At 41.9% G+C, this 25,601-nt stretch overlaps 1 protein-coding gene across 3 annotated transcripts in view; it reads left to right on the forward strand.

Moving 5' to 3' along the window:
* LOC106566331 (monocarboxylate transporter 1) overlaps positions 1 to 19,590 on the forward strand; it is a 40,409-nt gene extending 20,819 nt beyond the window's left edge. For all 3 annotated transcript variants that reach the window (XM_045692803.1, XM_045692801.1, XM_045692804.1), the window contains 4 exons: positions 11,016 to 11,383; positions 12,918 to 13,061; positions 13,174 to 13,971; positions 14,458 to 19,590. In XM_045692803.1, the coding sequence (XP_045548759.1) occupies positions 11,167 to 11,383; positions 12,918 to 13,061; positions 13,174 to 13,971; positions 14,458 to 14,723 (1,425 nt within the window). In that variant the 5' untranslated portion in view covers positions 11,016 to 11,166 and the 3' untranslated portion in view covers positions 14,724 to 19,590. The remainder of the gene's footprint in view (positions 1 to 11,015; positions 11,384 to 12,917; positions 13,062 to 13,173; positions 13,972 to 14,457) is intronic.
* The last annotated feature ends 6,011 nt before the right edge of the window (positions 19,591 to 25,601 follow it).

Here is a 25,601-nt window from a genome sequence, read left to right on the forward strand (position 1 = left end):
GTTTCTAGTTGGGGTTAGTGAACGTTGTTGTTGTTGTTTCTAGTTGGGGTTAGTGAACGTTGTTGTTGTTGTTTCTAGTTGGGGTTAGTGAACGTTGTTGTTGTTGTTTCTAGTTGGGGTTAGTGAACGTTGTTGTTGTTGTTTCTAGTTGGGGTTAGTGAACGTTGTTGTTGTTGTTTCTAGTTGGGGTTAGTGAACGTTGTTGTTGTTGTTTCTAGTTGGGGTTAGTGAACGTTGTTGTTGTTGTTTCTAGTTGGGGTTAGTGAACGTTGTTGTTGTTGTTTCTAGTTGGGGTTAGTGAACGTTGTTGTTGTTGTTTCTAGTTGGGGTTAGTGAACGTTGTTGTTGTTGTTTCTAGTTGGGGTTAGTGAACGTTGTTGTTGTTGTTTCTAGTTGGGGTTAGTGAACGTTGTTGTTGTTGTTTCTAGTTGGGGTTAGTGAACGTTGTTGTTGTTGTTTCTAGTTGGGGTTAGTGAACGTTGTTGTTGTTGTTTCTAGTTGGGGTTAGTGAACGTTGTTGTTGTTGTTTCTAGTTGGGGTTAGTGAACGTTGTTGTTGTTGTTTCTAGTTGGGGTTAGTGAACGTTGTTGTTGTTGTTTCTAGTTGGGGTTAGTGAACGTTGTTGTTGTTGTTTCTAGTTGGGGTTAGTGAACGTTGTTGTTGTTGTTTCTAGTTGGGGTTAGTGAACGTTGTTGTTGTTGTTTCTAGTTGGGGTTAGTGAACGTTGTTGTTGTTGTTTCTAGTTGGGGTTAGTGAACGTTGTTGTTGTTGTTTCTAGTTGGGGTTAGTGAACGTTGTTGTTGTTGTTTCTAGTTGGGGTTAGTGAACGTTGTTGTTGTTGTTTCTAGTTGGGGTTAGTGAACGTTGTTGTTGTTGTTTCTAGTTGGGGTTAGTGAACGTTGTTGTTGTTGTTTCTAGTTGGGGTTAGTGAACGTTGTTGTTGTTGTTTCTAGTTGGGGTTAGTGAACGTTGTTGTTGTTGTTTCTAGTTGGGGTTAGTGAACGTTGTTGTTGTTGTTTCTAGTTGGGGTTAGTGAACGTTGTTGTTGTTGTTTCTAGTTGGGGTTAGTGAACGTTGTTGTTGTTGTTTCTAGTTGGGGTTAGTGAACGTTGTTGTTGTTGTTTCTAGTTGGGGTTAGTGAACGTTGTTGTTGTTTCTAGTTGGGGTTAGTGAACTGTTGTTGTTGTTTCTAGTTGGGGATGCTAATTCTTGAAGTGTTACTGGTGAATCTGCATGCCAATCATTTGGTCTGTTTCATGGGAATAGTTTATGCATTTCCATCTTGTTGAATGACTGTTTCCTGATTTAGAACAGATGGTAATAAACTATTAGCCTGCCTTGGGGAGCGCACAATTGGCCCAGCATTGTCCGGGTTTGGCCACGGTAGGCTGTCATTGTAAATAATAAGAATTTGTTCTTAACTGACTTGCCTAGTTAAATAAAGGTTACAGACACACCACACGGACCAAAAAGCTATTTTGTTGGCATTTACGCATGTCCCCATTACCAGTCAAACATAAACAAAACCTATTTCTTTCACTTACTGTGCCGTTTCGTTGTTCATTTGTTCAGTCGTTTCATTCTCAAGCAGTGTTTCTATGGAACGCCGTTTGGGTCTTTGCATGTAAAAAAAGAGAACACTTTGACCTGTCAAATAAGCTTGTTGACCAATCAGGGCTTGAATATGACTTCACGTCACATAATAATTTAACACATTCATGAATTTTTTCCCCCCATAGTTATTACAAGTTGATTACACTATCACTCCTATTTCATATGTCACAACAATTCATCGACATGTATGCTATGATGCTGGTCAAGTTGTCTTGCGTACCTACAGTGCTGGTCATAAAAAAAAGCTAGCTAGCTCATGGGTGCAAACAATGTTCTTCCCCAAAAACATAGGACGTTGGGAAAAAATGTATTGGGTAGACTGTTACCCCATTTCATTGATCCCCAATCCTTAGGTAAAGCTGTACAGTGCAATATGAATATCAATACACACAATAGGCTGACTGGGGAGGGGATGTCACAGTCCCGCGATAAGAGCTACAACGCTAATATTTGCATAAACTCTTCAGTTGTGTTCTGTGGGTCACCGAGTAGACTGATACCCCATTTCATTGGTTCACATTCCAACCTTGTTTAATATAATCTAGTCTAAATATGGCATGACTCCACCAATTGTAACCTTCTGCATCACTTTCAAAGAGGTACTTTTATTTTGAAGGCAAACCACAAATTCCCTTATTGTGGCTAGCTTCACAACACAACCCAGTCAGGTCGAGCCTCACTAGCCAGATGAAGCCAGCTGGCTGCTTATAACGTTAGCTTTGGGCAACAGGGTTAAGTAGCTCAAAGTTCAATTTCAATAGGCAAACAACAAGTGGCAACCTATCTAATACTTACTCACAAGGATTCCTAAATCATTGCTAAGAATAGTGAAAATGACTGCAGTTTCTACTGGTCATTGTTTTCAGACTGGTTATATTGGTACTAGCTAAGTACCAAGCTGAAGCTAACTACTCCAGAAGTTGCGGTCAAACAAATGATGCTTTATTACCAGCGCGGTATTGTAAACACATCGTTTGTGGCCGGTGTTTACTTGTTTGCAGACTTATTTTGTTCAGCTTTGACAGGTCTACTGATAGTAGTGGTGGCGCTCGGCTGGAACGTGCAAATTCAGAACACACACCATTCTATAGTAGAACTGGGTTATTTGACGTGTCAAATTAAAAGCTCGACCAGTCGGCGAAAGCCAACATCACCCACGACAGAGAACGGTTGATTGTCAAGGGCAATGAATTCCATTATCTTGACGTTTTTAATGGATTTCACCTTTTTCAGTTGTCTCTCTGAACTGTTCTTAAATGTTCATCTTAAGGATGCAAGTCCTATATACATGTACTGTAGTTATTACCACGCATGAGATCCCCACATTGTAGTCTGTACATTGAATATATCCACTGATCATATACTCTTCCTTGGCAAATAAAGGTGTGGTTCAGGTATGAATCTCTGTGAGACATTCTTTTTCAGTCATTATCCAATACCAGGTGTATCAAACTCCAGTCATTGAATGATGCTGTGTCTGCATGTTTGTATTACAATTATACACTTCAACAGTGTTTACCAGTCCTGCTCCTGGGACATCAATGATTACACATTGTAACTATGCAATAGACTAGAAACATGATTTAAGTAAAGGCTGATTTGTAATTCATATATACAGAAAAAACCTGTGCATATCGAACTCCCTTCATCTGCATTCATCTGAGGACACAGGATAGTATTTCAATTAGATACTTAATTTCAACCAGTGGAGAACGTGAAACGCTTTATTGAAAGAAGTTCATTATCTAGGTGTTAAAAATACATAATACATGCATTATAAATACAAGTTCAATCTGTACTTCAATGCACATATGGTGTGCATTATACAATGAGGAAGAAAGATGAGGTGGGGAGAGAGGTGTAGAAGACAGAGGTAAGAACAGCGGCAAACAGCATATGATTAATGAATCACAGTGCTTCCCTAATGTTCTCTGTTCATCACAATTAGTGTGTCTACTAGAGGTCGACCGATTTATGATTTTAACGCCGATGACGATTATATTTGTAATAATGACAATTACAGCAATACTGAATGAACACTTATTTTAACTTATTATAATACATAAATAAAAATCAATTTAGTCTGAAATAAATAATGAAACATGTTCAATTTGGTTTAAATAATGCAAAAACACAGTGTTGGAGAAGAAAGTAAAAGTGCAATATGTGCCATGTAAAAAAGCTAACGTTTAAGTTCCTTGCTCAGAACATATGAAAGCTGGTGGCTCAATATTCCCAGTTAAGAAGTTTTAGGTTGTAGTTATTATAGGAATTATGACTATTTCTCTCAAAACCATTTGTATTTCATATACCTTTGACTATTGGATGTTCTTATAGGCACTATAGTATTGCCAGCCTAATCTAGGGAGTTGATAGGCTTGAAGTCATAAACAGTGCTGTGCTTCAAGCATTGCGAAGAGCTGCTGGCAAACGCAGGAAGGTGCTGTTTAATTGAATGCTTACGAGCCTGCTGCTGCCTACCACCACTCAGACTGCTATATCAAATCATAGACTTAATTATAAAAACACACAGCAATACGAGCCTTAGGTCATTAATATGGTCAAGTCCGGAAACTATCATTTTATCGAATGGGTGGCATCCATAAGTCTAAATATTGCTGTTACATTGCACAGCCTTTAATGTTATGTCATAATTATGTAAAATTATTGCAAATTAATTACGGTCTTTGTTAGGAAGAAATGGTCTTTGCAACGAGCCAGGCGGCCTAAACTGCTCCATATACCCTGACTGCTTGCACTGAATGCAAGAGAAGTGACACATTTTCCCTAGTTAATATTGCCTGCTAACATGAATTTATTTGAACTAAATATATAGGTTTAAAAAAAATATACTTGTGTATTGATTTTAAGAAAGGCATTGATGTTTATGGTTAGGTACATTGGTGCAACGACAGTGCTTTTTTCGCGAATGCGCTTGTTAACCTCTCCAGGATAGGTGGCACCACCTACGTAACAGCCAGTGTAATCCCGTGGCGCATTATTCAAAAACCTCAAATCCAAAAACTTCAATTTTTCAAACATATGACTATTTTACACCATTTTAAAGACAAGACTCTCGTTAATCTAACCACACTGTCCGATTTCAAAAAGGCTTTACAACGAAAGCAAAACATTAGATTATGTCAGCAGAGTACCCAGCCAGAAATAATCAGACACCCATTTTTCAAGCTAGCATATAATGTCACATAAACCCAAACCACAGCTAAATGCAGCACTAACCTTTGATCTTCATCAGATGACAACCCTAGGACATTATGTTATACAATACATGCATGTTTTGTTCAATCAAGTTCATATTTATATAAAAAAACAGCTTTTTACATTAGCATGTGACTAGCATGTGACTAGCATTCCCACCGAACACTGCTGGTGAATTTACTAAATTACTCACGATAAACGTTCACAAAGCATAACAATTATTTTAAGAATTATAGATACAGAACTCCTCTATGCACTCGATATGTCCGATTTTAAAATAGCTTTTCGGTGAAAGCACATTTTGCAATATTCCTAGTAGATAGCCCAGCATAACAGGGCTAGTCTCTAGTGGTGTCTCCTAACCAGCCTTGGGCCCCCAGTTGGCCATCCTTAAGAGCGGGTGAGGTGGCGATGACGGGACTGGCTTCCCCTCTCACATCAAAACATACCTGAATACGAGAGGCAGATGGATAGAGAGAGAGCATGATTAAGCCTTGTTTTTTATTATTCTAACACGGTCAGTCATCATAATCATCAGGAGGTGAAATACAAAACTGACCTTGGATCATTAACTCTGGGACTACTACATCTCTATCTGTATTTCAATGTAAAGCATCTCTTTAATAATACTTCCTGTTGACCTGACCTCTCACCTATGATCATGCTGTGCCCTCTGTCAGCCAGTTCAGATGCTGGAGGGGTTCACCAAAACAGTTGATATAACCTAGAGGATTTAGGGAGAAGGGGAGAGGGATGAAGTGAAGGAGAGAGACAGTTATTGTGTGTGTGGTCTCACCTGGTGTCCACACTAAGTGGCTACAGAGTACTCTATGCTGAAAAACAGACACATGAGGACAAACAATAGAAGATAATGTCATTATTAGACATACAGTTGAAGTCGGAAGTTTACATACACTTAGAACCTCTTTTTCAACCACTCCACAAATGTCTTGTTAACAAAGTATCATTTTGGCAAGTCAGTTAGGATATCTACTTTGTGCAGGACACAAGTAATTTTCCCAACAATTGTTTACAGACAGATTATTTCACTTATAATTCACTGTCACAATTCCAGTGTGTCAGAAGTTTACATACACTAAGTTGACTGTGCCTTTTTAAACAGCTTGTAAAATTCCAGAAAATGTCATGGCTGTAGAAGCTTCTGATAGGCAAATTTACATCATTTGAGTCAATTGGAGGTGTACCTGTGGATGTTTTTCAAGGCCTACCTTCAAACTCTGTGCCTCTTTGCTTGACATCATGGGAACATCAAAATAAATCAGCCAAGACCTCTGAAAAAAAATTGTAGACCTTCACAAGTCTGGTTCATCCTTGGGAGCAATTTCCAAACACCTGAAGGTACCACGTTCATCTGTGCAAACAATAGTACGCAAGTATAAACACCATGGGACCACGCAACAGTCATACCGCTCAGGAAGGAGACGTGTTCTGTCTCCTAGAGATGAACGTACTTTGGTGCGAGAAGTGCAAATCAATCCCAGAACAACAGCAAAGGACCTTGAGAAGATGCTGGAGGAAACGGGTATAAAAGTATCTCTATCCACAGTAAAATGAGTCCTATATCGACATAACCTGAAAGGCCACTCAGCAAGGAAGAAGCCACTGCTCCGAAACCGCCATAAAAAAGCCAGACTACGGTTTGCAACTGCACATGGTGACAAAGATCGTACTTCTTGGAGAAATGTCCTCTAGTCTGATGAAACAAAAATGGAACTGTTTGGCCATAATGACCATCATTAAGTTTGGAGGAAAAAGGGGGAGGCTTGCAAGCCGAAGAACACCATCCCAACCGTGAAGCACAGGGGTGACAGCATCATGTTGTGGGGGTGCTTTGCTGCAGGAGGGACTGGTGCACTTCACAAAATAGATTGCATCATGAGGCAGGAAAATGATGTGGATATATTGAAGCAACATCTCAAGACATCAGTCAGGAAGTTAAAGCTTGGTCGCAAATGGGTCTTCCAAATGGACAATGACCCCAAGCATACTCCAAAGTTGTGTCAAAATGGCTTAAGGACAACAAAGTCAAGGTATTGGAGTGGCCATCACAAAGCCCTGACTTCAATCCTATAGAACATTTGTGGGCAGAACTGAAAAAGCTTGTGCGAGCAAGGAGTCCTACAAACCTGACTCAGTTACACCAGCTCTGTCAGGAGGAATGTGCCAAAATCCACCCAACTTATTGTGGGATGCTTGTGGAAGGCTACCTGAAGCGTTTGACCCAAGTTACACAACAATTTTTAAAGGCAATGCTACCAAATACTAATTGAGTGAATGTAAACTTCAGATGACACTCCCAGGACTCAATGTTACACAATACATGTATGTTTTCTTCGATAAAGTTCATATTTGTATCCAAAAACCCCATTTTACATTGGCGTGATGTTCAGAAAATGTTTTGCCTCCAACACCACCGGTGAATGAGCACATCAATTTACAAAAATACTCATAAACGTTGATAAAATTTACAACAGTTATTGAAAGAATTATAGATACACTTCTCCTTAATGCAACCGCTATGTCAGATTTCAAAATAGCTTTACGGCGAAAGCACATTGTTCAATATTCTGAGTACAGAGCTCAGCCATCAAAGCAAGGTATACAGTTACCCGCAAAGTTCTGGAGTCAACAAAACTCAGAAATAGTATTATAAATCTTCACTTACCTTTGCTGATCTTCATCGGAATGCACTCCCAGAACTCCCACAAGAAATGTTCGTTTTGTTCGATAAACACCATATTTATGTCCAAATACCTCCGTTTTGTTCACGCGTTCAGATCACTATTGCAAAGGCACAATGCGCGAGTGCAAAACCCTAGACAAGAAAGTCAAAAAGTTCCATTACCGTTCGTAGAAACATGTCAAACGATGTTTACAATCAATCCATAGCGTCTATTTTAACCTGTTGGGGATAGGGGGCAGTATTGACACTGCTGGATAAAAAACGTACCCGATTTAATCTGGTTACCACTCCTACCCAGTAACTAGAATATGCATATACTTATTACATATGGATAGAAATACCCTAAAGTTTCTAAAACTGTTTGAATGGTGTCTGTGAGTATAACAGAACTCATTTGGCAGGCAAAAATGTGAGAAGGTTTCATTCAGGAAGTGGCCTGTCTGACAAGGTGTCGTTCTTCTTGTCTCTGTTTATTGAAGAGTGAGGATCTTAGCTGTCCCGTGACACTTCCTACGGCTGCCATAGGGTCTCAGAAGGCGGTAAAAAGCTGAATTGTGGCTTTGCAGGCTCTGGCTGAAAAAAAGTAGCGCGTTTGGGTAGTGGCTGGTTACAGTACTGTGAGACTCAGGCTCGTGCCCGCGTCGACCGAAAGCTTTGTTTACTTTCCTCTGTTTAGCTAAATGGACATTCAGAATATTATCGCTTTTTTACGAGAAAAATGGCATAAAAATGGATTTTAAACAGCGGTTGACATGCTTCGAAGTACGGTAATGGAATATTTAGATTTTTTTTGTCACGAATTGCGCCATGCGCACGACCCTGATTTACCATTTCAGATAGTGTCTGGGACGCACAAACAAAACGCCGCAATTTGGATATAACAATGGATTATTTTGGACCAAACCAACATTTGTTATTGAAGTAGCAGTCCTGGGAGTGCATTCTGACGAAGACAACAAAAGGTAATCAAACTTTTATAATAGTAAATATGATTATGGTGAGTGCTAAACTTGCCGGGTGTCTAAATAGCTAGCCCGTGATGCCTGGGCTATGTACTTAGAATATTGCAAAATGTGCTTTCACCAAAAAGCTATTTTAAAATCGGACATATCGAGTGCATAGAGGAGGTCTGTATCTATAATTCTTAAAATAATTGTTATGCTTTTTGTGAACGTTTATCGTGAGTAATTTAGTAAAATGTTAGCGAATTCCCCGGAAGTTTGCGGGGGGTATGCTAGTTCTGAACGTCACATGCTAATGTAAAAAGCTGGTTTTTGATATAAATATGACTGGTTTTTGATATAAATATGAACTTGATTGAACAAAACATGCATGTATTGTATAACATAATGTCCTAGGGTTGTCATCTGATGAAGATCATCAAAGGTTAGTGCTGCATTTAGCTGTCTTCTGGGTTTTTGTGACATTATATGCTAGCTTGAAAAATGGGTGTCTGATTATTTCTGGCTTGGTACTCTGCTGACATAATCTAATGTTTTGCTTTCGTTGTAAAGCCTTTTTGAAATCGGACAGTGGGGTTAGATTAACGAGAGTCTTGTCTTTAAATAGCTGTAAAATAGTCATATGTTTGAGAAATTGAAGTAATAGGATTTTTAAGGTTTTGAAAATCGCGCCACAGGCTTCAACTGGCTGTTACGTAGGTGGGACGAATTCGTCCCCCCTAGCCCATAGAGGTTAACATAAATATTCGATAATATTCCAACTGGACAATAGCGTATTCATTACAAAAATCTCTGAAACTGGAAACACTTATCTCCCTCACTAGCTTTAAGCACCAGCTGTCAGAGCAGCTCACAGATCACTGCACCTGTACATAGCCCATCTATAATTTAGCCCAAACAACTACCACTTCCCCTACTGTTATTTATTTATTTTATTTTGCTCCTTTGCACCCCATTATCTCTATTTCTGCTTTGCACTTTCTTCTACTACAAATCTACCATTCCAGTGTTTTACTTGCTATATTGTATTTACTTTGCCACCATGGACTTTTTTGCCTTTACCTCCCTTATCTCACCTCATTTGCTCACATTGTACATAGACTTATTTTTCTACTGTATTATTGACTGTATATTCGTTTTACTCTGTGTTGTTGAATGTTGTCGAACTGCTTTGCTTTATCTTGGCCAGGTCGCAATTGTAAATGAGAACTTGTTCTCAACTTGCCTACCTGTTTAAATAAAGGTGAAATAAAAAATAAAAAAAATTAATTACAGAGGAAAAAGCAGGAACGGCGTGCCTGCGTGACCGCACAGTAAACAACTCATTGGCATCAGGCAGTCCACTTGTGGAGTCGGCTCTTAATCTCTTCCCAGTAACAGTAGAAGCATGAAACAACGTTCTAAAGACTGTTGACATCTAGTGGAAGCCCTAGGAAGTGCAAAATTAACCCTAAGTCACTGTATAGGCAATCACTTGAAAAACTACAAACCTCAAATCCAACCAGGAAGTGTGGAAATCTTTCAAGTTTTTGCCTGCCATATGAGTTCTGTTATACTCACAGACATCATTCAAACAGTTTTAGAAACGTCAGTGTTTTCTATCCAAATCTACTAATAATATCCATATCCTACCTTCTGAGCCTGAGTAGCAGGCAGTTTACTACGGGCGCGCCTTTCATCCGGACGTCAAAATACTGCCCCCTACCCTAGAGAATTTAAGCCAAACGAACAGAGTTGGCTCAGCTTTTATAGAAAAGTCCGACCTCTTTGTCTATGTGGCAGTTAGCAGATGTGTGCAAACGGGTGGGGGAACACAATATATAAAAGGCGTTTAGCTTGTCTGTGCAGATAGCTGATTTTGCCACAATTGTCTGTCCCTTCCTGCAAGTTTCCACAGATGAGTTCCTGCAGATAGTACAAACGGGATGTCACATACTGTGGTCGCACCCAGCTCTTAACTGTACACCCAGACTTATGACTGAGTCACACGAGACAAGCCTGCATCAGCAAAAAAAAAACACTAGCATATAACAATGGACAATTGTCTAAGTAAAACAGCATAGTATGCCTAAATGTAATTTTTCCACCACAACCCCTGCAACTTATCCAGAACGCAGCAGCCCGCCTGGTTTTCAGCTTTCCCAAGTTTGTCATCCCACTCCTCTCCACACTCCACTGGCTTCCAGTCGAAGCTCACATCCACTACAAGACCATGGTGCTTACCTACGGAACAGAAAGAGGAACTGTCCCTCCCTACCTTCAGGCTATGCTTAAATCCTACACCCCAACCTGAGCACGCCGTTCTGCCACCTCGGGTCTCTCGGCCCTCCGACCCCAAGCTCTCCTCTGTCCTGGCACCCAAATGGTGGAACCTGCTTCCCTCTGAAGCTAAGACAGCAGAGTCCCTGTCCATCTTCCCGAAAACATCTGAAACCCCCTACCTCTTCAAACGGTATCTTAAATCATCCTCCTCCATCTGCTAAATGACTAACATTCAAATGTCTCTCTGTCTGCAGGTCCAGAGTGATTCCTGATGGTAGCTACAGACTGAGAAGGACTGACTGACTATAACTACAACCTCTACCAGTGTCTTAACCAGCCACTTCAAACGGGTGTGTGTGACCAACCCTTCAGCGTGGGAGGTGTTAGGACTACTGCCCTGACAGCATGGCCCCAGCGGTGGGCGGTCCGGTGGGCTATACTCCTCCAGAGGGTGGCTGGGGCTGGGCGGTGGTGGTGGGAGCCTTCATCTCTATCGGCTTCTCCTATGCCTTCCCCAAATCCATCACTGTCTTCTTCAAGGAGCTGGAGTCCACCTTTGACGCTACACCCTCACAGGTCTCATGGATCTCCTCTATCATGCTGGCCTGCATGTACGGTGGAGGTGAGTAGCGGGGGCTGGTTGGGGAGGAATCTGATCTCCCCGAAGGGGTTTCTGTTATTCCTCACTGAAATACAGATACTGTCTTTATTAAAAACATAAAAAAATACATCAAAATAGGGAGAGATGAGTGTTGGGGGGGAGTGAGAGAGAGAGGGCGAGATGGGTGGGAGAGAAGGTGAGAAAGGGTGGAGTGAAAGTGCTCTTCATGCCAAAGTGTGTTATTGGTTCACGGGGCTCCTCATAATGTGCTTTACTTATTTCCCTCATTAAAATTTAAATCAATTTATAACATTTTTGACATGTGTTTTTCTGGATTTTTTTTGTTGTTATTCTGTCTCTCACTGTTCAAATAAACTTACCATTAAAATTATAGACTGATAATTTCTTTGTCAGTGGGCAAACGTACAAAATCAGCAGGGGATCAAATACTTTTCCCCCTCACTGTAATTCCAATATAGCCATGACATTCATGATTTCCTTAACTTCTTATGGGTATGTGGGATGCTACCGTCCCACATCCGGTGAAAATGCAGAGCGACAAATTCAAAAACAGAAATACTCATAAGAATTCATAAAACATACAAGTGTTATACATCAGTTTAAAGATTAACTTCTTGTTAATCTAACCTCAGTGTCAGATTTCAAAAAGGCTTTACGGTGAAAGCACACCATGCGATTATCTGAGGACAGCGCCCAGCACACAGAACATTAGTTACCAGCCACAAAAGTAGTCACAAAAGTCAGAAATGGCGATAAAATGTAATCACTTACCTTTGATCTTCGTATGGTTGCACTCACAAGACTCCCAGTTACACAATAAATGTTTGTTTTGTTCGATAAAGTCCCTCTTTATATCCAAAAACCTCCGTTTTTGTTGGCCCGTTTTGTTCAGTAATCCATTGGCTCAAAGGCAGTCACAACGGGCAGACGAAAAATCCAAATAGTACCAGTAAAGTTCGTAGAAACATGCCAAATGATGTTTATAATCAATCAGGTTGTTTTTAGCCTAAATAATCAATAATATTTCAACTGTACAATAGCTTCGTCAATATAAAAGAAAAACAAGAAAGGTGCGCTCTAGGACGTGCGCACCAAACAGGTCTGGGGACTTTCCACTTTGACACAATGCCCACTTTCCCCGAAAGCCGCCCACACCAATGTGTCGGAGGAAACACCGTGCACTGCGGCCGGCCCCCACAGGAGTTGCTAGTGCGCGACGGGACAAGGACATCCCTGCCGGCCTAACGCGGAGGGACGCTGGGCTAATTGTGCACAGACCCATGGGTCTCCCGGTCGTGGCCGGCTGCGACAGAGCCTGGACTCGAACCAGGATCTCTAGTGGCACAGCTAGCACTGTGATGCAGTGCCTTAGACCACTGGGCCACTCAGAAGGCCTTAAATAAATACTTTCATTCACTCCTGGACTACTTGTTCCTAATATTATTCTCTTATCTGTCCCTCTCCTCTCCCTTCCCGTCTCTCCCCCCTTCCCTGTCCTCTTTCATTTTTTCACCCCCCTCCCCTGTCTCTCCAGGACCAATTAGCAGTATCCTGGTGAACCGATATGGCAGTCGACCAATCATGATGCTAGGGGGCTGTCTGTCAGGAAGTGGTTTGATAGCAGCTTCCTTCTGCAACACTGTGCAAGAACTCTACTTCTGTGTCGGAGTCATTGGAGGTACCACCAACCCTGTGTTTGTGTCTGTGGACATTTTTCTAATACCGTAGTTTACTCATCATTGCCTCTCTCCCTCCCTTTCCTCCCCTCCCTCTCTCCCTCCCCTCTCTAGGTCTGGGTCTAGCGTTCAACCTGAACCCGGCGTTGACTATGATTGGTAAATACTTCTATAAGCGTCGTCCTATAGCTAATGGCATCGCCATGGCGGGCAGCCCAGTCTTCCTGTCCACGCTGGCTCCTCTTAACTCCTGGTTCTTTGACCAGTTTGGCTGGAGGGGCTCCTTCCTCATCCTCGGCGGTCTACTGCTGAACTGCTGTGTAGCCGGGTCCTTGATGAGACCGATCGGACCCAAACCTGCCGAACCCCAACTGTCGGAGAACGGGGCGGTGAAGAAGGCAGAGTCTAATCTGACGGTGATGCAGCGTGTCAATGCCGTGATCGACCTGTCGCTGTTTAAACACCGCGGCTTCCTGCTGTATCTCCTTGGCAACGTCATCATGTTCTTTGGCCTGTTCTCTCCCCTCGTCTTCCTCTCCAACTACGCTAAGAGTAAGGACATCAGTAAAGAGAAGGCTGCTCTGCTCCTTTCCATCCTCGCCTTTGTTGACATGTTCGCCCGTCCTTCTATGGGGCTGTTAGCCAACACCCGCTGGGTCCGACCCAGGATACAGTACTTCTTCGCTGCATCCGTGCTCTATAACGGGGTGTGTCACGTCTTGGCGCCGCTGTCCATGGACTATGTAGGCTTCGTGGTGTATGCTGTGTTCTTTGGGTTTGCGTTCGGCTGGCTGTCAGCAGTTCTGTTTGAGACTCTGATGGACCTGGTCGGGGCCCAGAGGTTCTCCTCTGCCGTCGGACTGGTCACCATCGTGGAGTGTGGACCGGTACTGCTGGGACCGCCACTACTCAGTAAGTGTGTGTGTTTGTGAGAGAGAGCCATACTCTACCTATATCACAATGAACAAATGTACCTTATTGTCATGATCAACAAGTCTCTTTCTCTCTCTCCTTCCTCTCTCTCTCCTTCCTCTCTCTCTCCTTCCTCTCTCTCTCCTTCCTCTCTCTCTCCTTCCTCTCTCTCTCCTTCCTCTCTCTCTCCTTCCTCTCTCTCTCCTTCCTTCCTCTTTCTCTCTCCTTCCTCTTTCTCTCTCCTTCCTCTTTCTCTCTCCTTCCTCTTTCTCTCTCCTTCCTCTCTCCTTCCTCTCTCTCTCTCTCCTTCCTCTCTCTCTCCTTCCTCTCTCGTCTCTCTCATTCTCTCTCTCTCTCGTCCCCCTCTCTTTCAATTCAAGGGGCTTTATTGGCATGGGAAACATATATTAACATTGCCAAAGCAAGTGAGGTAGATAATTCAGTTGTGTATATTATCTCTCTCTCTTCTCTCTTTCCCCCCTCCAGGTCGTTTCTATGACTTCTATGGTGACTACCAGTGGACCTACCTGTGTTGTGGTATCATCCTTATCATCTCCTCAGTCTTCCTCTTCGTAGGGATGGGCATCAACTACAAGCTGTTGGAGAGGGAGAAGGAGGAGGAGAGGCGAGAGACGGAGCGACCCAAGGAGGAGTGCACAGCCATGCTGGAGGGAGAGAAGGAAAGGGGGGAGGAGAGTAGTGAAGCCACACCCATGACAGATGTTTCTAAGATGGACGAAGATACTGTTTAGCAGGGTAGGCAACTAAATTTAGCCGCGGTTTAGGGGCCGAAACATAATTAGAATTATTTGAACACTGTAAATTCACCACAACTAAGCCCAAAAATAGATAACATGATCATTTCATACCTTGATTACATTGAGACACAATCACAAATCTTTATTTTTATTCATGGGAATAGTTGGGAGCACATTTCCTAAATTTAAATAATTTTTAGCTGAATTACTGTATCTTATTATTATTGTTTATTATTATTATTATTACTACTACTATTTCGGGGGGCCCAAAAAAACACTTTTGGGCTGGTTTTGGCCCGTGGGCCGCATGTTGCCAACCCTGCTATATAGAGACTGACCTGATGTGGACACACACCCTCTGGTTTAGGTACGTTTGGTAAACTGAGCCGAGTCCTCTACAGTAGACAAGCTATAACACAGAGGACTACTCTCTCTGAGCTCACATATCCAGCATCTATCCCAGTTCTTCACACTGTCCTCATACATACCTGACCGGTCATGTCACATCAGTCTTTGTGCTTCCCAGATCCAGTGTGCGGTACGATCAATCGCAGTATTATAGGTGATCAGATTGGTTGATTGATTTGACAGTGTTAAGTAATACCAGGTGTTGTTTTTATAATGTTAATGATTAGTTGAATGTGGAGACTATTGTGATTCTGTAATGATGTAGATTCCTAGTTGAGGAGAACAACGATGTGATTTGAACCTCTACGCTTTTCAGTTTAGCTGAGAAGATTTTTTTTAAGCACTTTGAACATCTTTCTGAAGACAGACACAACCTTTCGTGTGTGTGTGTGGGACTGATCCATATTATCTCTATTCAGACAGACAGGAACACAGATCGGCAGACAGACACAACCTTTCTCGTGTGTGTATAACAGGAACACAGATCGGCAGACACACACAGGTGTTTATTTTAGTCCTGTATCATATCAGCAGATACTGTATCAATATGTCCCAAACTGAACCCTATTCCCTATATAGTGCACTACTTTGGACCAGAGCCCTATTCCCTATATAGTGCACTAAGGTAAAGGGTACTATTTGAGAGGCCCTATGTCTGCAGATACAGTACGAGCATTCATTCAGTAAGTTCTTCCATTCAGAAGTCTGGGGTAGTACCAGCTGTCACCAGGAGAGGGCAGTAGAGTCTTTAGGACATTCTGTAGTCTGGGGTAGTACCAGCTGTCACCAGGAGAGGGCAGGAGAGTCTTTAGGACATTCTGTAGTCTGGGGTAGTACCAGCTGTCACCAGGAGAGTGCAGTATAATATTTAGAACATTCTGTAGTCTGGGGTAGTACCAGCTGTCACCAGGAGAGGGCAGGAGAGTCTTTAGAACATTCTGTAGTCTGGGGTAATACCAGCTGTCACCAGGAGAGGGCAGTATAATATTTAGAACATTCTGTAGTCTGGGGTAGTACCAGCTGTCACCAGGAGAGGGCAGGAGAGTCTTTAGAACATTCCGAAGTCTGGGGTAGAGAGGGCAGTAAAGTCTTTAGAACATTCTGTAGTCTGGGGTAGTACCAGCTGTCACCAGGAGAGGGCAGTATAATATTTAGAACATTCTGTAGTCTGGGGTAGAGAGGGCAGTAAAGTCTTTAGGACATTCTGTAGTCTGGGGTAGAGAGGGCAGTAAAGTCTTTAGGACATTCTGTAGTCTGGGGTAGTACCAGCTGTCACCAGGAGAGGGCAGTATAATATTTAGAACATTCTGTAGTCTGGGGTAGAGAGGGCAGTAAAGTCTTTAGGACATTCGGTAGTCTGGGGTAGAGAGGGCAATAAAGTCTTTAGGACATTCTGTAGTCTGGGGTAGAGAGGGCAGTGAAGTCTTTAGGACATTCTGTAGTCTGGGGTAGTACCAGCTGTCACCAGGAGAGGGCAGTATAATATTTAGAACAGTGTTCACGTTTTCTGAGTCGAATCACTTTCACAGTCAAAAAGTAAGCTGAGATCTACAGCTCAGATTGTTTTTCCATAAATTGCTTTAAAAATGGAACATTAACCTAATAAAAACAGTTCTGTAGGAATGAGGTTTATGCAGTAGGCCTAATACATTATCACAGCATATTAGCTATATGATTGGCCTGCCAATATTGTTAATCAGACCATATATTTCAAAACTCGAGCTTTGATAACAAAATAGATCAGTTGGTGTAGCACTTGAGGCACTGTGGAGCATAAATTAAAATATTTTGCTTTTTTATTTTACTGCACTGATGGTACCTGCATCTTATGGTCAAGGTGCTTTCAAAACAACTGGGAATTCGAGAAAAATAAAACTAGGTAAAAAAAATGACGTCAGTGAACTTCAGGTTGGAAAGTCGGACCTCTAGAAAGATGCCAGAGTTTCCGACTTGGAATTCCGAGTTAGATGTCCTTCAAAACAAATTTTCCCAGTCGGATCTAAAAAAAAAAACATTCGGAGTTCCCAGTAACGCACTGAAGTCGGAGGCAGAGATTTCCGAGTTCCCAGTTGTTTTGAACACTGCATTAGTCTCAATGGAGGGAGAGAGAGGGCAGCAGAGGGTCCACCTCTCACGGTCCCTGTTCTCTCGTTCCTTTCCTCCGGTGAGACTGACCAGAGATAGTCTCACTCAGTCTTCCACCTGATGGCGAAACTTGAGTCGCACCGCATCTGCCTCATGCTCACATTCATGTTGTTCCTTTGACCAGAGAAAGTGAAGTATTCATTGATATTAAAATAGAGACGACGAGCTGCTAATGATAATAAAACGCAGGGCTATCGATACACTTGGCTACTCATTCATTGCAGCTACAGCGTGAGCGGAAGTATGGAGAAGCGCGTTTTATGTTTTGTAATAGTGTTGAATTAAAAACAGTTTTGACAGTGCTGAATAAACAAACTCAGCAGCTCTTTGCTATATTCTATGACGGTCTCTCTGTAGTCATGATTTTAAAATGTTTTACATTGTATGTAGGCTAGTAGCCTATCAAACTGCTATGGCCAGGGAAGATCTGTAGGCACGGTGATTTGAGTTATCCGATTGGCCAGTGCAGTAGGCAAGCTCAATTTAGCTACAGATCTCCCAGTCTGCCGGTGCGCAGGGCTTCTGAATCAATGCACCTACCAACAACCGTGTAACACGAATAAAAAAGGAGAGCGAGCCTTTATCGTCTTTTCTACAGACATGTTTGATGATTGACTAGGAATACCTTGAAGATCGACCAGTCAGCGACCGGTGCTTTAGGACATTCAGAAGTCTGGGGGTAGTACCGGCTGTCACCAGGAGAGGGCAGTATAATATTTAGAACATTCTGTAGTCTGGGGGAGTACCGGCTGTCACCAGGAGAGGGCAGTATAATATTTAGAACATTCAGAAGTCTGGGGTAGTACCAGCTGTCACCAGGAGAGGGCAGTATAATATTTAGAACATTCTGTAGTCTGGGGGAGTACCGGCTGTCACCAGGAGAGGGCAGTATAATATTTAGAACATTCTGTAGTCTGGGGTAGAGAGGGCAGTAGAGTCTTTAGAACATTCTGTAATCTGGGGTAGTACCAGCTGTCACCAGGAGAGGGCAGGAGAGTCTTTAGGACATTAGAACCTTCTCTCTGGGTTAGGTTGCTCAGGGGACAAAGATTTATCCTCAATAATTTTTCAGATTTTTGTCATTTCACTCCATCGATCAGCTCTCCACATTGAAATGTTTTTAAAAACAGAATTAAACAATGTTTGTAACACTTGTGACATGATTACTTTAGCATTTCTTGTTCTCAGTCTTCCATGATATTGTGATGCAGCCTTTCTTTACTGTGTGTGTGATGTCATGTTTAAAGGAAGTGTTTCATCATGTTTTTCCTATTTGATTGGTGGTAATGAAGGAACTGTGTTTCTGCTTCAGTTGTAGTATGCAATAGCTAGCTATTATCTGGGGCTTAATGAGGGATTTGGGCCCTGTTCAGATCCACTCAAACACTGCCTTGCTGACTCCCCTCCCTTCCTTCCTGTCACTTTGTGAGGAAGGATGAGGTACATATTTGAACTGAAGGAATATAAAGCTACTGTGGCTTGTGATGTCATGAGGTGAACCCTGATTGTAAAAAGACACCTGGAAGGTTGACAGGATTTAACAAGTCATACTCTTCCAGCAGTGTGGAGGAGTTTTGGTTCTTGTGATCAATGTTCACTTAAATTTGCTCAGCGCCTAAATGATTTTAAGGTCTGCTTAGCACAAACTTGAATGTTGTGAAAATTTTGTGCAACTTCCGGCGCGTTTACTGTGTAAACTGAGGCTCTACCGGCTTTAAGTTACAGTTTCAGACAGTGGTCAAGTAGGCTGTGGCTATTTGATCATAACGTAGGCCTACCAGAGTGGCCTACCATCAAAACAATGGACAAAATGAATGCATCCCATAACATTTGAAAATATCTGTTGTATCATTCAGCCCAGAGTAGCAGCCAATGTGTGGTTTGTGTAGAGTACGGGCTGAGTGGTGTGTAATAGTTCCTATTACGGTGGGTTCTGCCTACAACATCTCTTGCATAGTTAGTTTTGCATACTAAGTCTTGCATAGTTAGTTTTGTTTTGGTACATAGAAAGCGGTTAATATTTCATTGATTCTATCACAATTCCCACAGTAAAGGGAAACTTTGAGTGTTAATTACAGGGAGAAAACTCTAGGAAGTTGAGTGAAGTTCAATCTTCATCTTAGACGGAACATTGCTGGTGATTTTTATAGTTGAACGTCTCCGCAGCACAACAGATTGACCTCTAGAGTTTGGAGAACAGTAGAAAACATGACATTTCACTGGAAAGAAAACATGACTGTGTAAAAATAACAAACAATGCAGTGCTACTTTTTATGGGGAGGAAATGAATAAACCATTTTAAACACAACGCTGTCTCACGGTGTGTGTCAATACAAAACCATGTGTGTTTCTGATTTAATAAAGTCTATCGATATAAAAATACAGCAGACGTGATATAGAACTCAGATTTTATTACAATATAAAGTGGCATCACCGATAGTAAAACGAGCTTCATGTTCTTCTGTTTCAACTACTGGACATAGTGACCTTTCCACTCAGAACATAGAACTGATCTGACACACACACACACACACAGTGCCTTCGGAAAGTATTCAGACCCCTTGACTTTTTCCATATTTTGTTATGTTAGACTTATTCTAAAATGGATTACATTTTTTTAAATCCTCAGCAATCTACACACAATACCCCATAATGACGAAGCGAAAATAGGTATTTAGACATTTTTGCAAATGTATTAATAATAAAGAACAGAAATACCTTATTTACAGAAGTATTCAGACCCTTTGCTATGAGACTTGAAATTGAGCTCGGGTGCATCCTGCTTCCATTGATCATCCTTAAGATGTCTCTACAACTTGATTGGACTCCACCTGTGTTAAATTCAGACAGTTTGCGCTGTTCTGTGAAGGGAGTAGTACACAGCGTTGTACGAGATCTTCAGTTTCTTGGCAATTTCTCACATGGAATAGCCTTAATTTCTCAGAACAAGAATAGACTGATGAGTTTCAGAAGAAAGTTATTTGTTTCTGGTCATTTTGAGCCTGTAATCGAACCCACAAATGCTGATGCTCCAGATACTCAACTAGTCTAAAGAAGGACAGTTTTATTGCTTCGATAATCAGTACAACAGTTTTCAGCTGTGCTAAAATAATTGCAAAAGGGTTTTCTAATGATCAATTAGCCTTTTTAAAATGAGAAACTTGGATTAGCTAACACAACATGCCATTGGAACACAGGAGTGATGGTTGCTGATAATGGGCCTCTGTACACCTAAGTAGATATTCCATTAAAATCAGCCGTTTCCAGCTACAATAGTCATTCACAACATTACCGATGTCTACACTGTATTTCTGATCAATTTGATATCTTAATGGACAAAAAAATGTGCTTTTCTTTCAAAAACAAGGGCATTTCTATGTGACCCCAAACTTTTGAACGGTAGTGTAGACAGGTGTGTGCCTTTTTCCAAATCATGTCCAATTAATTGAATTTAACACCGGTGGAGTCCAAGTTGTAGAAACATCTCAAGGATGATCAATGGAAGCAGGATGCACCTGAGCTCAATTTCGAGTCTCATAGCAAAGGATCTGAATACTTATGTAGATAAGGTATTTCTGTTTATTTTTGATAAATTACCAAAAATGTCTAAACCTGTTTTCACTTTGTTATTATGGGGTATTGTGTGTAGATTGAAGAAATAAATGAATTGAATCCATTTTAGAATAAGGCTGTAACGTGGCAATGTGGATAAAGTCGAGGTGTAGGAATACTTTCCTTTTGAACTGTATACTGTGCAGTGCCCTCTGTAAAAATTGGGACAGTGAACCGTTTTTCTTTTGGTTCTATATTTGGATTTGAAATCAAACAATTATTATGAGGTTAATGTACAGATCGTGTGCTTTAATTTTAGGGTGTTTTCATCCATATCTGGTGAACCAGATAAGCAAACGAGTGATCCGCGTTTGGAGCGGTACTGGCTGCTGTATCCAAGGCTCAGCCAATCACCATTTAGAAATTACAGAACATATTCCTCCCATTTTAGGGGAGCAAAAGTATTGGGATGAATGTACTTGTATGTGTATTAAAGAAGTAAAAGGTTAAGTATTTAGTCACATTCATAACATGCAATGAGTACATCAAGCTTGTGACTATACAAATTTGTTTGCATTTGCTTTTTATTTTGGTTGTGTTTCAGATCATTTTATTCTCAATAGAAATGAATGGTAAACAATGTATTGTCATTTTAGTAATTTTTATTGTAAATAAATAAGAATAGAATGTTTCTAAACACTTCTACATGCTACCATGATTACGGATAATCCTGATAAATCGTGGATGAGTCAGAAAGTTAGATGCACAAATATCATACCCCCAAGACATGCTAACCCCTCACCATTACAATAACAGGGGAGGTTAGCATTTTATATCATACCACCAAGACATGCTAACCTCTCACCATTACAATAACAGGGGAGGTTAGCATTTTATGTCATACCACCAAGACATGCTAACCTCTCACCATTACAATAACAGGGGAGGTTAGCATTTTATATCATACTCCCAAGACATGCTAACCTCTCACCATTACAATAACAGGGGAGGTTAGCATTTTATATCACAACCCCAAGACATGCTAACCTCTCACCATTACAATAACAGGGGAGGTTAGCATTTTATATCATACCCCCAAGACATGCTAACCTCTCACCATTACAATAACAGGGGAGGTTAGCATTTTATATCATACCCCCAAGACATGCTAACCTCTCACCATTAAAATAACAAGGCAGGTTAGCATTTTATATCATACCCCCAAGACATGCTAACCTCTCACCATTACAATAACAGGGGAGGTTAGCATTTTGTATCATACCCCCAAGACATGCTAACCTCTCACATTTACAATAATAGCATTTTTAGGGAGTTATGATATTTGTGCATCTAACTTTCTCAGTTGTAAAAATTCGACCAAGTCCAACAAAAAGATGGATAAAAAGATACAGAATAATAACTTTGTGTCGCTCCTCTTTGAACAATCCACCGTCTGCTGAACAGAATAACAGTTTCTCTGTAACAATAAATCCACAGCACTTACAGTACAATGAAACATATCAACATTCATAGTTCTTTGAACTCTGGAAACAGTCCAAATATTACAATTTAATTCACACCGTAACAGTCATTTACAGGGATGCAAACTAGTCACCTTCCGGCGAAATTCACTGTTTTTAATCCAAAATGTGTGACCTTCGTGATTCGTATAGAGCCGATGAGTAAAGCTTGGGAGGGTTGGATCACTACTGGCTGTAAGGGAACGAGTGATCCGCGTTTGGAGCGGTACTGGCTGTAAGGGAACGAGTGATCCGCGTTTGGAGCGGTACTGGCTGTAAGGGAACGAGTGATCCGCGTTTGGAGCGGTACTGGCTGTAAGGGAATGAGTGATCCGCGTTTGGAGCGATACTGGCTGTAAGGGAACGAGTGATCCGCGTTTGGAGCGGTACTGGCTGTAAGGGAACGAGTGATCCGCGTTTGGAGCGGTACTGGCTGTAAGGGGACGAGTGAACCGCGTTTGGAGCGGTACTGGCTGTAAGGGAACGAGTGAACCGCGTTTGGAGCGGTACTGGCTGTAAGGGAACGAGTGAACCGCGTTTGGAGCGGTACTGGCTGTAAGGGAACGAGTGAACCGCGTTTGGAGCGGTACTGGCTGTAAGGGAACGAGTGATCGGCGTTTGGAGCGGTACTGGCTGTAAGGGAACGAGTGATCGGCGTTTGGAGCGGTTCTGGCTGTAAGGGAACGAGTGATCGGCGTTTGGAGCGGTACTGGCTGTAAGGGAACGAGTGATCGGCGTTTGGAGCGGTACTGGCTGCTGTATCCAAGGCTCAGCCAGAATGCAGCACCCGACTGAAGAGAGAAGAGACCACAAACTGACTAGTTACAGCATCAGGGCGCTCTGGAAAGGCAGAGCAGCGCGTCCCCTGAACGATAACGAAGAGGTAACGTTAGGTGAGAAGCCTGACCACGGAGACGGAGGTGAGAAGGTGATGAAGCGGACTTCATGAGCTGTAACCGAAAAACAACTGACATTTGGAAAGTTTGAGGAGGTGGAACAAGTATCTTGTCAGCTGGATGGAATTCTCCGCTAGCTAGCCTGAGAAATGTTGAGCAACATTAGCCAACTTCAAATGATCAAATAATTGAGTTTATGTTGTGAAAATTAGCTGCTAATAAAGTCAGACAGCTGAGCTGACATTAGTAACTGAAATATATTTTTGGGTTATTTTGTTCTAGGCAGTTTTTAAGGACATGTAAATGGGGAATGTGACCTATATGGCTGGTTTGGTGATGGTTGTGGCAGCGCCTGGCCAGAGGTTTCTTTCTACTTTCAGATCTGAATGGGTCTCTCGGATCCCAACCTTGATCCCAACCTTGCATGGGTCTGTTTTTCCACGGGTCTTTTCGGAACGGGTCGGATCGTCCTCTGGTCCATTCAGAACTGTTTTTTTTTTTGTTTTTTTTTTTACGAATTTATGCATATCTGACCGGGTGGAAAACCATGGATCCATTTTGGAACAGGTCCAACTTTTTTAGTCTACTACTTCAGATTCACTGACTATGATTACAGCAAATTCCAAAACATGGGTAGATGTCTGTACCACAATGAACAGTTGGCTGTGAGTAATTCTGAATTGAATGTTGGTGGAGATGGGGCATATCTATCTAATGTGTTGTCTCTGGAGCCAGAGGGGGATGTGGTCTACCCTGGGGGCTCTATGCCAATACTGAATACTACAACAGTTGCAGTGGCTTCCTGCTCTTCCCTGTGTGAGGGGAGCATCATGCTGAAATGCTGATGAGGTTTCTGATATTACACCTTTATCAGGATGCAGCAGTTAGAATAAATACATCACTGTTGGTAAAATGTCAGTAATACAAAAAGAGAGTTTTAGCTTTGTAAAGTGCTTCTTTATTGGTTCTAGAGGAACATTTAGCGACTTTAACTACAGTTCTTGGGTTAAGGTTAGAACCACACTTCTGGGTTAGGTTTAGAACCACAGTTCTGGGTTAGGGTTAGGTTTAGAACCACAGTTCTGGGTTAGGTTTAGACCCACAGTTCTGGGTTAGGTTTAGACCCACAGTTCTGGGTTAGAACCACAGTTCTGGGTTAGGGTTAGACCCACATTTCTGGGTTAGGGTTAGAACCACAGTTCTGGGTTAGGGTTAGAACCACAGTTCTGGGTTAGGGTTAGAACCACAGTTCTGGGTTAGGGTTAGAACCACAGTTCTGGGTTAGGGTTAGACCCACAGTTCTGGGTTAGGGTTAGAACCACAGTTCTGGGTTAAGGGTTAGACCCACAGTTTTGGGTTAAAGCCCCTAAATGTTCCTCTAGATTGATTGAATGTATTAGACCATTTTTTAAATACAGTTGAATTTTAAGAATGTGAAATGTCAGAATAATAGTAGAGTGATTGATTTATTTCAGCTTTTATTTCTTTCATCACATTCCCAGTGGGTCAGAAGTTTACGTACACTCAATTAGTATTTGGAAGCATTGCTTTTAAATTGTTTAACTTGGGTCAAACGTTTCAGGTAGCCTTCCACAAGCTTCCCACAATAAGTTGGCTGAATTTTGGCCCATTCCTCCTGACAGAGCTGGTGTAACTGAGTCAGGTTTGTAGGCCTCCTTGCTCGCACACGTTTTTTCAGTTCTGCCCACAAATTTTCTATAGGATTGAGGTCAGGGGTCAGGGCTTTGTGATGGCCACTCCAATACCTTGACTTTGTTGTTCTTAAGCCATTTTGCCACAACTTTGGAAGTATGCTTGGGGTCATTGTCCATTTGGAAGACCCAAGCTTTAACTTCCTGACTGATGTCTTGAGATGTTGCTTCAATATATCCACATAATTTTCCTACCTCATAATGCCATCTATTTTGTGAAGTGCACCAGTTCCTCCTGCAGCAAAGCACCCCCACAACATGATGCTGCCACCCCCGTGCTTCACGGTTGGGATGGTGTTCTTCGCCTTGCAAGCGTCCCCCTTTTTCCTCCAAACATAACGATGGTCATTATGGCCAAACAGTTATATTTTTGTTTCATCAGACCAGAGGACATTTCTCCAAAAAGTACAGTGTTTGTCCCCATGTGCAGTTGCAAACCGTAGTCTGGCTTTTTAATGGTGATTTTGGAGCAGTGGCTTCTTCCTTGCTGAGCGGCCTTTCAGGTTATGTCAATATAGGTCTCATTTTACTGTGGATATAGATACTTTTGTACCCGTTTCCTCCAGCATCTTCACAAGGTCCTTTGCTGTTGTTCTGGGATTGATTTGCACTTCTTGCACCAAAGTACGTTCATCTCTA

This window comes from Salmo salar, chromosome ssa13 (assembly GCF_905237065.1).
Source record: "Salmo salar chromosome ssa13, Ssal_v3.1, whole genome shotgun sequence".
Taxonomy (NCBI): domain Eukaryota; kingdom Metazoa; phylum Chordata; class Actinopteri; order Salmoniformes; family Salmonidae; genus Salmo; species Salmo salar.